Source organism: Frieseomelitta varia, unplaced genomic scaffold, assembly GCF_011392965.1.
Source record: "Frieseomelitta varia isolate USP_RPSP 00005682 unplaced genomic scaffold, Fvar_1.2 scaffold_195, whole genome shotgun sequence".
Classification (NCBI taxonomy): Eukaryota; Metazoa; Arthropoda; class Insecta; order Hymenoptera; family Apidae; genus Frieseomelitta; species Frieseomelitta varia.
The window spans coordinates 2,493-15,477 of record NW_025109694.1 but is presented as its reverse complement, the minus strand read 5'-3'; the positions used below and the strand labels follow the sequence as shown (position 1 = coordinate 15,477).

The following is a 12,985-nucleotide window of genomic DNA, read 5'->3' as shown; positions in this document are numbered from 1 at the left end:
CTTTCTCTTTCTTTCTCAACGTTATTTTCTATCGGCACGTTTTGGATATTCATGTATACTTATATCGACATTGTAATAAAACAAAGTCTGATGGTCTCACGAGTAACATTTACGTAACATTTCCTTCGATTTCCCGTCGAAATTCTGTCCGTGATCGAGAAAACGGTGAAGAAAGACCAGAGTTGGTACAAGCGAGAATTGCTCGTGGGACGATCTGACGTTCCTTCTGATTTCTGTTTCGCATCGGATAAAGAGCGACTTTAATTCCCTCGACCACGGCGACAAACATTCTAATCACACGCTGTCAGACGCTCCTCTTGTTTCAGTGCCTAAGAAAAAACTGAAAGGTAACTACAACCAGTCAGTGTCACGATTCGCAAAGAGCAACGTAAACGAGGCTGTATTCGTAACTTCTTTTCCTATCTGTATCCTCTGTGTTTTTCCTTTTAAACATCCTTTCGTTTTAGGTATTTGTGATACACGTAACGAATCATATCGATACTCATAAACATGCATATACATACACGGGTCCACGTGTTCATATACATGTACATACAGAACAATGTGATCGCGATTGTTCGAGATTTCTGGGTTTCAAAGCACAAACGCACAAAACATCGTATATAAAGTATAAAACAGGCGTGGAAATTGTTTAGACGATCCCAGTGATGACACTCAACTTCGTAACGTTGGCACCAAGTAATTGTCATATAAGGGGACAGGACAGTGTGACGGGCCTAAAAATTACGTATAATTTGGAGGGCTAGTAAAAAAAAAACTACATATTTGATTTACATGAGCTTTTGTGGTTTATTTTAACACATTATGAACTATAGAAAGCAACAATAAAAAGGAAAAAAAGAGGGCTCTTGTTTAACTTTCTAACGACATCCTTTTACATAACTTTTTTTTACATTGCCTATCGGTGTGTATGATTCCAGCCACACAGGAATAGCTGCAACAAAAAGGCAAAAAAAAGTTCAAAAGTAAACAACATTCTCTAGGGATTGACGATCCAACATTTTTATTTTTGTGAAAATTGTGAAAATAGCAACTATTTGTTTTTGATGTATCGAATTTATGCCAAAAATTTCTACGTTTCTTGTTTATATTTTTCGAAATTGTTAAAAATTAAAAAATGTTCGATCGTCAATCTTTAGTAAATGTTACGCTAAAGATACGTTTCCAAGTTTCACAGTAATCGGTTGGTTAGATTCCGAGATATCTTGCACACCGTTTCTAAAAACCTAGTTTCGAGAAAAACGAGTTTAAAGTTTTCAGTTTAAAGTTTCGTCATTTTTCATATGTATCCGTTACTTATTTTTTTTTACTTATATATCGAGGCTCACAACTCTTACAATTGACAACTAAATTGAATCCAAGTCCCCTAATATTCGATTTGCCAAAAATAATATTTGAATCACACGATTTACACTTTATAATACTGTTTAAAGTTGTAAACAGTGATACAAATTCAATTATTCTGTATCCGCGGATTTATTATTACACCCCAAAATAAGTCGTTTTAAAAGCCAGGACCTTTTGTATCTTATTTCTAAGACTTCAAACTACTATTTAAAACAAAAACCGATTTTTTTGAAAATTTCACACTGTCCTGACCCCATAATTGAACTTTCTATATACTAGAACTATCGTTCGAGTGGATTTCTTATGAAAAAATAGTATTAAAAAACTTGTGTACGTTGAAGATCATACAAGCAGTGAACAATTAAAAGAAAGCATGATTAAAGCACATGATCAAGTACGGACACAGTATATTGACATTTGTTTATGTTATTATGATTCAACGAATAATAGTTTGTCCGAGACGAAATGATGGACATTTTCAACAATTTTTCCATTACGATAAGTTTCACTTCCACTAACATCTAATATTAACATGTAGTATTAAACCAAAAGTGTGGCAACAGCACTCTTTTCAAGCCTAAATCTTTCGTGAAAGGAAACGTCAAGTGGAAAATCATTACTCTAGATTTTTTTTCGATTAATTTTTAAGGAATCTACTTATGTATGTCCAGTTGTATCACACAACTTGATACATCCTGTATAAAGTAGAAGCAGTTACTGTAATTATCGTAATTGCGAAGAAATCCGAATATATTTAATAACAGGGCCGGGAATGTTCGCTGCAGATCATTTGAATCGATTTCCAGTCGTCTCTGAAACACCCAGAAATTATGAACGCACGAAATTCTCAATACCCAGAAATTTCGTTGAATCGAGCTGTCAATTTGTTTTATCTTCTATTTTCTAGGAATTGCTTCTGTTGGCTGGCGTGGTTATGTATTCTTATATTTGTGTACATTTATCGTGGGCATTCGCGAAAATCGTGAACTTTTTCTTTTCACTCGTTTCATTCGTTTATTGACATTCTTATTCGTCATTGATATTGATGAAAAGTTTTATAAAATCGCCAATGTCCAGGTATGTCCGGCGGTGGAGTCTGTTTGACGAAACAGAGCGCCGCAAATAGAAAGAGAAAATGATTAAATGGTGTAGCATTCGACGTTTAGTCATACATAGATTAGCTTCATCGGTATCAGAATAGATAGAAACACTCGCTTGTTAGAGAGTATAGAGTAGATGTGTCTCTGTCCATTGTGTATTTATATACTAAGTAATTGAACAAGAAGAAAAAAGAAAAATGAAGGTTGAAGGTAAACGGATTTTCAAATCGAACTTGGGAAAACCTATTAGCAACAAAAGTCACATAGAAGAAACTTTCTCGAATCAGATCTCGATGTCGGATAACCAGTACTTTTACCGTTTTCCAATGTCGTGCTTGTCTTTCTGAGAAATAATTTGTTGTCATATTATCAAAGAAAGCGTTGGCACATACATAACAAGTTACAACACGATTACTTGACTAAATTCATTGGAAAAATGACTCGATTGTTTTGGAGAAAAAAAGAAAAAAAGAACATGTTGTGACGAAGAAAATCAACCGACTGGCATCGGAATGATACTATGAACATTCTAAACTGGTCATTAAAACGAACGACTTGCTGTTTACAGGATTTTCGAGGTCCTCCTCGACGAAAGAAAAGGGACCTTGTAAGCAGTTTTGGCTAGCTGAGAGAAGATTTAGGTACTGGATACGAAAGTCCGTAAAATCACAAAAGTTTTACTGGTTCGTCATCGTTCTTGTGTTCTTCAATACCGTCTGCGTAGCGGTGGAACATTACGGTCAGCCACAATGGCTGACCGATTTCCTCTGTAAGTAAACGATTCGAGCAGATGTACAGGGTAATCTTATCGTATAGTTAACTCAACAAGGTTGTTGATTGACAAAGACTCTTGATGACGAAAATGTTTATGCGTTGATTAGAAATTTAAAAATGCAAAAATACACAGAATGTATAACATAATTTGCAAAGATGAATGAAATATTCCAAGTAGATAACTTTCATGGTAAATCCATAAAAGTATAAATTTACACAAATATTTGTATACATGTATATCGACACGAATATATCATTATGATATATATACTGCATGACAAAAAGATTGCAAAAATTGTACAATTTCTTTATTATCCGTTCGCAGAAAGATAAATTTCTAACTCGAATCCTACAGTTAAATAGTTAATAATTGTCGTAAATATTTTTCATTTTGTAACTAAATTTTAATAGTTCAAAAAGGCCTATATTTATACTTGCGGATTTGTGCAACATGAATTTCTAAGCGAACTGTAGTTTCTTTAGCACTGTAATTGGCGTCGTTGAATTTGAGTTAACCCAGCGAGAGGATTATTCTGTATAAAAAAAGCAACCATTCGTTTCTCGAATTTGAGAATGGTATCAAAACGGTTGACACGGGTGTTGACAGACTTCGCAGAATTCGTGTTCCTGGCTCTGTTCATGTTGGAGATGTTCATAAAGGTGTACGCGCTCGGTCCTCGCACATACTTCGACTCGAGCTTCAATCGTTTCGACTGCGTAGTCATCTCGGGATCGATCTTCGAAGTGATCTGGTCCGAGGTGAAGTCTGGCTCTTTCGGCCTCTCCGTCCTACGTGCCCTTAGACTCCTGCGAATTTTTAAGGTCACCAAATATTGGAAGAGCCTGAGAAACCTCGTAATATCGCTGCTCAGCTCGATGCGTAGCATCATCTCCCTGCTCTTCTTGCTCTTCCTCTTCATTCTCATATTCGCGCTGCTCGGTATGCAGTTGTTTGGCGGCCAGTTCAACTTCGATTATGGCACGCCGCCCACCAACTTCAACACCTTTCCCATCGCGCTGCTCACTGTCTTCCAAGTAAGTTTCATTCCATCGCTATCTACTTACATATTTGCTCGTCGTATCCCGTCAAGAAGGAAGGAAAGAGCACATACAACATAGTCTTTCCTTCGAACCGCAATGTTTAGACGAAAGTAGTTTGGCAAATAGAAGAAATAGATCACGCGTTGTTGGCTTATTTTACAATATCGTTGAATGTAATTTAACTGATCCTGGCAGATCCTGACCGGAGAAGATTGGAACGAAGTGATGTACCAGGGTATAGAGTCGCAAGGCGGACACAAGAAGGGCATGATTTATTCGCTCTACTTCATCGTGTTGGTGCTGTTTGGCAACTACACGCTGTTGAACGTGTTCTTGGCTATCGCCGTCGACAATCTGGCAAACGCACAGGAGCTGAGCGCTGCCGAGGACGAGGAGGAAGTAGAGGATAAACAGAAGCAGGCGCAGGAGCTCGAGAAAGAGATCCAGTCCCTGCAGAATCCGATAGACGGTGGCGCGCCCAAGGTAGAAATCAGCCCTCCAAGTCCGAACCAGAATTTGTAAGTTTTTCTCTTATATCCATCCTATTTTTTCATTTTGTTTTTTTTTCAACTCTCTTCAAATAGTGCACGTCGAATGTAATTATCTGTGGATTTCAGCAAAGACGGAAAAGGTGGAAAACAATCATCCGAAGAAGAGAAAAAGCAGGATGAAGATGATGACACGGGACCAAAACCAATGCTGCCATACTCCTCCATGTTTATACTGTCCCCTACGAATCCGTAAGATAATTTTCAGTCGATAATATTCGTACGATACATGCAGGGTGGGCAGGAATTCGTAGTACAACCAAACAGGGGGTAAGTCTACGTCAAAAAATAAGAAAAAAAATTTGGTAGAACATTTTTTTTATCTGGGGCTCGGTTTTCGAGGAAATCGACCTTAGAGTTTGTTCATCTTTGTGAACGATTCTATTCTATCTATTCTTCTATCGCGGTTATCTTCGTCCGAGATAGTGTTTAAAAACATTATTTATCGTGTGGTTAAAGCAGTACAGAGTGTTACTACTGATAATTAATTTTTTATTCCTTGTTACTATTTTCCATTGCAATACTACGATACAGTACACTGTTACAAGTATTATCGTAGCTGCATACATAATCGACGAATTAATGATATCTGAACAGAACGTAAGCTGATATCGGTTTTTAATTTCTCGAATTGCTCTATAATCTTTTGCTTCAAATGTGTAATATTTGAAATATTGCCCTTATAAACTTGTTTTTTGATATACCCCCATAAAGAAAGATCTAGAGGTCCTTGGTGGCCAGCGTACCTTACCATCGCGGCCGATCCAACACGAATACGTTTGATTTAAAAAATTTTCAACCTCCTTCGTGTAATGTGCTGGTGCACCGTCATGTTGGAAAATCATACTCCTTATAGTAGCCAAGGGTACATCCTCTAACAACGAAGACGAACAAACTTTAAAGTTTTTCTCGATTTTCTCGAAAACCGAGCCGCAGATAGAAAAAATGTTGTACCAAATTTTTTTCTTATTTTTTGACGTAGAATCATCTCCTGCTCGGTTGTACTACGAATTCCGGCCCACCCTGTATATATACGTGTATAAAATGTGAGGTTCAAAGAGATAAAACGTACGTTTGATTGCAGCGTAAGAAGAGCCGCCCATTGGGTCGTCAACCTGAGATATTTCGACTTCTTCATAATGGTGGTGATATCGCTGTCGAGTATCGCGTTGGCCGCCGAAGATCCCGTATGGGAGGACTCGCCGAGGAACGAAATTCTGAATTACTTCGATTACGCGTTCACCGGTGTCTTCACTGTCGAGATGATACTGAAGATCATCGATCTTGGGATTATCCTTCACCCGGGCTCGTATCTGCGCGAGTTCTGGAACATTATGGACGCGGTGGTTGTGATATGCGCCGCGGTCTCGTTCGCTTTCGATATGACCGGTAGTTCGGCTGGACAAAATCTCTCGACAATCAAATCGTTGAGAGTACTTCGAGTGCTCAGGCCATTAAAGACGATCAAGAGAGTGCCGAAGCTCAAGGCGGTGTTCGACTGCGTAGTGAACAGTCTTAAAAACGTCATTAACATTCTCATAGTGTATATATTGTTCCAATTCATATTCGCTGTGATCGCGGTGCAACTGTTCAACGGCAAGTTTTTCTACTGCAACGACGAGAGCAAATATACGGAACAGGATTGCCAGTGAGTATTCGAATCTTTTTTTTCTCTCTCTCTCTTTCTTTCTTAGCAGCGAAACTGATCGACGAATATATAAAGCACAGGTTTTATTCTAAAAATCATCATCTTCGTTTCGATGGTTCAGCTTAAATTCTAATTACGTTCCACTCTGCTTTCCTCACTGTGCCTCGCAGGGGTCAATATTTCGTTTTCGAAGAGGGCGCCATGTTGCCAGAGCCAAAAAGACGGGAATGGCAGTCGCAGTCTTTTCACTATGACAACGTGATGGCCGCGATGCTGACGTTGTTCGCGGTGCAAACTGGCGAGGGTTGGCCGCAAATCCTGCAGAACTCGATGGCGGCCACGTACGAGGACAAGGGCCCCATTCAAAATTTTCGTATAGAGATGTCCATTTTCTATATCGTCTACTTCATCGTGTTTCCATTTTTCTTCGTCAATATCTTCGTGGCCTTGATTATCATTACTTTCCAAGAGCAAGGAGAAGCTGAATTGCAAGACGGTGAAATCGACAAGAATCAGGTTGGTTGGCCTGAATTGTTAACTAGATATAGATCTGTCTAGAAGATACCGACGGTCGTTTAACGCTAACAACAGTCGAATAAGAAAGTCTCTGCTAACGTGGTAGAATGTTGCCAACCTCTTTGGTTGAAAGAAACAACAGAGTGACACGATCATTGATCATTTTATATTCGTTTCAGAAATCTTGTATAGACTTTACGATACAAGCTCGTCCTCTGGAGAGGTACATGCCGAAAGAACGGAACAGCGTAAAGTACAAAATCTGGAGAATAGTGGTATCGACGCCATTCGAATATTTTATCATGGGTCTCATCGTATTAAACACAGTACTGCTCATGATGAAGGTAAGCGTCAATGATTCGCTCGTTTGTCCCCCTTCTCATTCTCTCTAAAATACGTCTTTGAAGAGAAGTAATTGATTTTTCTCGTGGACGTTACGTGCCTGATAACTGATAACGCACGTCGGAGAAGACGCGAGCGCCAGAAGGAAGCACGCGTTGATATCCTGCTTGCGTACCTGTCTATCTTTTTTTATATGTAAATAGCAATCGTTGCGTCGTGTTCCATCTTGAGGTGACATGAAAAACTTCCTTCCCCGGTATACCTGATTTTTTGTCGCGTTTCGTCAAGTCGTACTCTCTCGTTTGGCAACTTTAACCAATCGAAAAGCAGCCTAACACTGATTCTCGTCGCCACGAGAATCGCGAGAATGTATCACTTGTCGTTCTCGGCAAACGCGCACAATGGAGAGTTCGAAGCAACTGTAAGATATAACGTTATATCTGTACGAGGACATTGTTGTTCTTGCCTGCAAATTTATTTATTGTTCTTTGTATAATTGTTATCCTTGTATCCATTGATACGTGTACACGATGTTGAATACTTCTGTGTCTTCCTCTGAAAAAAAAAAAAAAAAATCGAAACCTCCTCTTCTCTTCTTCCTCCTTCTTTCGTCATTTTCGATTCCATTTGGAACTGATTTTCGTTTGACACTCGTAATTTATAGCCTAACTGGATGCTTTTTATTTTATGCTCTTTCACATTCATTTCAAAATTTTATTTTATCCAGGCATGCGCGAGTATCCGACATCTTTTTTCTTTCTCTATTTGTCCCTCTATCTGTCTGCTTAATGTTTGTCTGTCTCTCTTTCTCTTCCCCCCCCCCCCCTTTCCTCTTATTCGTTCAATTTGGCTAAAGCTGATTGGATTTTCTATAGAAATACATACTTTTCAAATACACATTTTACCTCTTGCGATCCAATCGGTTTCTCTCACGAGCGCTCGAATTCGATCGCGTTGAAAATTCGATTGAATTTTATTTCACGGGCACTCGCGCTTTGCTCTATCCTACATTATACCCACGTCGGTCTCTTGCATTTATCGAACATTTTCTTTCACTCTTCTCCGATATCATTTCCCTTTTCTTTTCTTTCGGTTTTCCTCCATTTCGCTTCTTTCCACTTTGTTCTCTGTTCCGTGATCGTTTCGTTTCTCTCCGTTGTCATTTTTCTTCTGCCCTTTCGCTTCTGTTCTTACTGCATGCTCGCTGCTGTGTCCTCGTCTTGATAGTAGACGTATTCAAAGATACGTGGAAAAACCAATATCCAATATCGATGTGTTCCCACACCCACACACACATACACACACACACGTACACCCACACACGATATGCGTTCGACTCGTACCCCTTGACAAACCCATGTTTGAACTGGTGGCGGGGTTCGAAGCGTTGCACAAGTAATTAGCTTGATTCAGTTAAAGATCAATGAGAATGAAAAAGAAAAAAAAAAAAAAAACACGGCCGAAAGAACGAGAAAAAACACTGCGGTATACAACAGATCTACGCGCGAATCCACGTGCCTTTTGAGCACACATTTTTTGCTCTCTCTCTTTCTGTCTTTTACACACACACTCTCTCTCTCTCTCTGTCTCTTCTCTTTTTTGCTCTTTCTCTCTTTCTTTTTCTTCATCTCTCTGTCTCTAATTCTTCTTTTTTTTTTTTAATTCTTGGATACTTGAGCTGCCTGTGCCACACAGATTGTCTGCAGCATTCGTTAGAAGGCTTATCACGAGAAATGTGTTTTTTAACCTCGTCCGCGACGTCACAATTACATTAGAGACGCGAATGACGAATTAGCCTCACATTCTGATCTGCAACGCTCGAACAACGCGATCGTAGAAGTTTCAAAGGATGCACGCGACACGTCTTGTCGAGTCAACTCACGAACATATGTACATCTCTGTACATTTATGTAGTTGTCAAGTTCAGAGCTATGCCAGAGATACACGAGTATCGCTCGTTTCTCATCTACTCTTTATTTTTGAAAACGTAATCGGAATATGCAAGACAACGCGTTGTCAGAAATCATTTTCTTACACCATACTGCACATTGTTTTAAGAATGAAGCGCACACGATATTTGAATATTGCAGAGAGGAAAGAGAAGCGAGATCGTTTTCCTTTCTCGAAAATTCTCGTCGATGCGTCAAACGTTGAAGCTTGACACATCGGCCGAATCGTCAAGCGGGCTCGATCTCTTTGCTCAAAGGCACGTAATCGTTTCTGATACGTTTTCGTAGCACGTGTCGCACACGAGATGTCACATTCGTTGTTCATTATACACAAAATTGCGTGTCGCATGCTGGCTGCTCGCAAGCAAAATCAACTCGACCGGACTGTACGTCGAGCAAACGAACACGAGATCTACCGAATATGTGTGTGTGTGTTTGTTCCATTACCAAAATGACGTGTTTCTTGCACGGGACACACGCACGATTCAATCCTCCCCTTTCTACCTTCTCAGAACTGAACAGACAAAAAAGAGAAAACATTTTCGTACATACCTTGAGCGGAGAGATTATTTTTTTTCCAACACACTCTCTGCCCCTCTTCCTCTTACGAACTTCCATCCGATTCTTTTTTTTCTTTCGGTCGTGCTTTAGCTTGCTCTTGATATCTTAATTCTTTTCAGTTCGTCATTTTCTTCCCTTTCATTGTCTTTTTTTCTTTTTTCTTTTTTCTTTTTTTTTTTTTTTTTTTTGCCGTTACGATTCGTTCTGCGTTTCTTATGACTTTCTGACTCTTCTCCGGATACCAAACTTTCATATCTCTCCATCACGAAACTGATCCTGACGCAAACGACCAAACGATACTGTTTACGATTCTTTTTAATATACGCCACCGGTCAGAAATTCCGGGATGACTTTCTCAGTAACATTTGCATCCAATAATTTATTAATCTTATTCTCAATTCAAAATCGATTAATTCATAATCGATGTTCTTCATCTTAAAATATTTGTTTATTAAAGAATTTTCTAACATAGCAGAATTCTGGTGTTTTTCGAAATCGTGAATTCGATAATCGTATGGATTAAGCAACACCTCACCGATTTCGATGATTTTTGGATATGTTATTCAAAATATGATCTTGAATAACTATTTCTGCATATAACCTCCGTATTAGATATTAAAAATTAGGTATAAATTCTTATATTCTAAATGTGTGTTAGTATTGGTATTAGTTGTCGCCTTAATGACACTGAGGATTCAGTCAACAAATTTCTTTTTTTTTCTTTTTTATACTTATATTTGAAAATAGACTGACGACTTTATATTTGCTGTATATTTTTATCCTTATATTTGAAAACAGAAAACTCAAATTTCTTTTTTTTTTCTTTTTTATACTTATATTTGAAAATAGAGTGACGACGGTATATTTACTGTATATTTTTATACTTTGAAAACGGATTGACTACTTTTCATTTTTTTATGCATACGTAAAGCAATTCAAAGCAAGAAGGGACTGGGAAGGATTTTGGAAAGGCAAGATGTTTTACGACAACATCTATGGGAAAAGATGGGATCATTACCTTGAATTCGTTTTAATGATTTCTTTGGGAAAATATTTAATTTTTTCGGATAAATAAATTTCAAGATTGACTTCGATCAGTCCTTGCGATTGATAACTACTCGAAAAGTCACTTAGTAGCGACACTATATTACGTTTGAATTTATATATACGTACAGAAATAAAACAAAAGAATCAATAATAGTATCCAAGGAAGAAGCTTCTGTCAGCCAGAAATTTATCTAACCCGAACCAATGTTGACGCTCATTTTTTTTTTAAGCGTTTTTTTTCTAATTGAGCACATCTGTCTTCTACATGTTTACAAATTGAAACGCGAGATATATACAAATGCGAAATATTCTCTGGAAACTAAGGCCGGAGGGCGAAGAAAGAAAAGAGAAAGTTGAAAATTATATCCAAAAATCATTGAAATCGGTAAGGTGATCCCTAATCTAGTGACCCCTACAATTACTTTATTTATTCTATCAAACATATAACGATACCAAACTTACGACAGCATAACGATGCGAAAACAATTTCATCTTCTCGGTCATTTTGTCGCACCTGATCGTTACTGAATTCATTCCTGTGTACGATTGATCACCGAGAAGGTGATCGTACTGGTATAAAAATTCGATTTTTCGATCGGTACAGTCGTGTTCACACACCAGTTCCACACTCTTAATACAGTACCGTCTGAAACCAATTCCCCTCACTGTGCTAATATAAAAAAAGGAAACAATCCTGTTAATGTCACCGTTACTGTGCCGTATACACCTTGTACGGTCGTACAGATACATGTATCTAGGTTAATGCTAATATTATACACCCATGTGTCTCCCTTTTTCTGTCGACTGGAAAGTCTCTCACTATATATATATACATCATTATATATGTATGTATATATATATATACATATACATATATATATATATAATGTATAACTTACAGATTTCGCACTCTACTTTACACGTCTCTATTTGTAAGACCGTGTCACACCGAGGGAACTGTCCAATGATACGCGACGCTCGGATGTATATCGTCATCGCGACATCCTAAGCCAGAGAGGATGCTAAATTTATCAACGCGCTAAACTTGGAACGAATTGATTTCCAACACAAGCAATGATTTTCCTTCGACGTCGCAGCAAAAGAGATATGTGAATCGTTTGAAACGAGCGTGTCGATGGACAGGTCGCTCGATAATGAGAAGAAGCCTGCCTCTTCTTCCGTGTCTCGGTCTCTTTTTTTTTTTCTTTTTTTTTCGCTTCTTTCGGTTTTTTCAACAAGTGAAAACGGAAAGAGGCGAAGAAAGACGGAAGAACGGGTTAATTACTCTCGTGTGGCCCGTAGTCGGAATACGCGGGAATTTTATAGGCTTGTACGTCCGTTTGTCTGTCTCTTTCGGCCGTGTGTTTGTCAGTATATGCATTGCAGTTCCATCGGCAAAGCGACGCGTACAAGAACGCGCTGAAGTACATGAACATGTGCTTCACGGGGATGTTCACCGTCGAGTGCATACTGAAGATCGCCGCATTCGGCGTCAGGGTAAGCTCCACTATACCAACAAATCCCATCTGCTCCTCAACCGAACAGATTATCAAAAGAACATACTCGCTTAGAGTAGCCGGCTGGATCGGTGCGATCGCTCCGAGCCGGATTCCCCTCGAAAAATGATGTCTGCGACATGCTTGCTGCCGTTTTCGCGCAAACATTTCGCTCGGTCGAGAAAGAAAAGTAAACTTAGTAAAGAAATTCACGTCGGTAGACGGTCGCAGGATCAGTTTTCGAAGTAGGCTGGTAAGTTTCGCTTATTAGAGTGCAATTAGAGCCCTTCTATACTTTTTTTTGTCTTTTTTTTTTTTCTTTTTTTAAAGAATAGATAGTATTTTGTCGACTCGAGTACTTAAAAATATCCGTGTATTGCAAGATTACGTGTATGTACGAGTATATAGATCACTATTTAGAGATTACTTATTTGTGTTCAGGGCTGAACAGACGCCGAACAGATCGCACGCGTGTCTTTTTGTTGACTCTCGTTTCTTCTTTCGATCGAGTCCGCCGATAAATCACAGCGAACGCTCGGCTCTGAATATCAATCTAACGAACTTTCGCGTTCTATTCGTCTGTCTATGTATTTTC

At 38.7% G+C, this 12,985-nt stretch overlaps 1 protein-coding gene across 1 annotated transcript in view; it reads left to right on the top strand.

Moving 5' to 3' along the window:
• Positions 1 to 12,391, top strand: part of LOC122526824 (voltage-dependent calcium channel type A subunit alpha-1) — a gene marked incomplete at its 3' end in the record, with an annotated part of 65,162 nt that extends 52,771 nt beyond the window's left edge. Inside the window, exons 11-18 of the mRNA XM_043650385.1 lie at positions 3,037 to 3,237; positions 3,850 to 4,277; positions 4,479 to 4,801; positions 4,901 to 5,023; positions 5,916 to 6,479; positions 6,650 to 6,995; positions 7,175 to 7,339; positions 12,281 to 12,391. Of these exons, the coding sequence (XP_043506320.1) occupies positions 3,037 to 3,237; positions 3,850 to 4,277; positions 4,479 to 4,801; positions 4,901 to 5,023; positions 5,916 to 6,479; positions 6,650 to 6,995; positions 7,175 to 7,339; positions 12,281 to 12,391 (2,261 nt within the window). The remainder of the gene's footprint in view (positions 1 to 3,036; positions 3,238 to 3,849; positions 4,278 to 4,478; positions 4,802 to 4,900; positions 5,024 to 5,915; positions 6,480 to 6,649; positions 6,996 to 7,174; positions 7,340 to 12,280) is intronic.
• Positions 12,392 to 12,985: the final 594 nt, after the last annotated feature.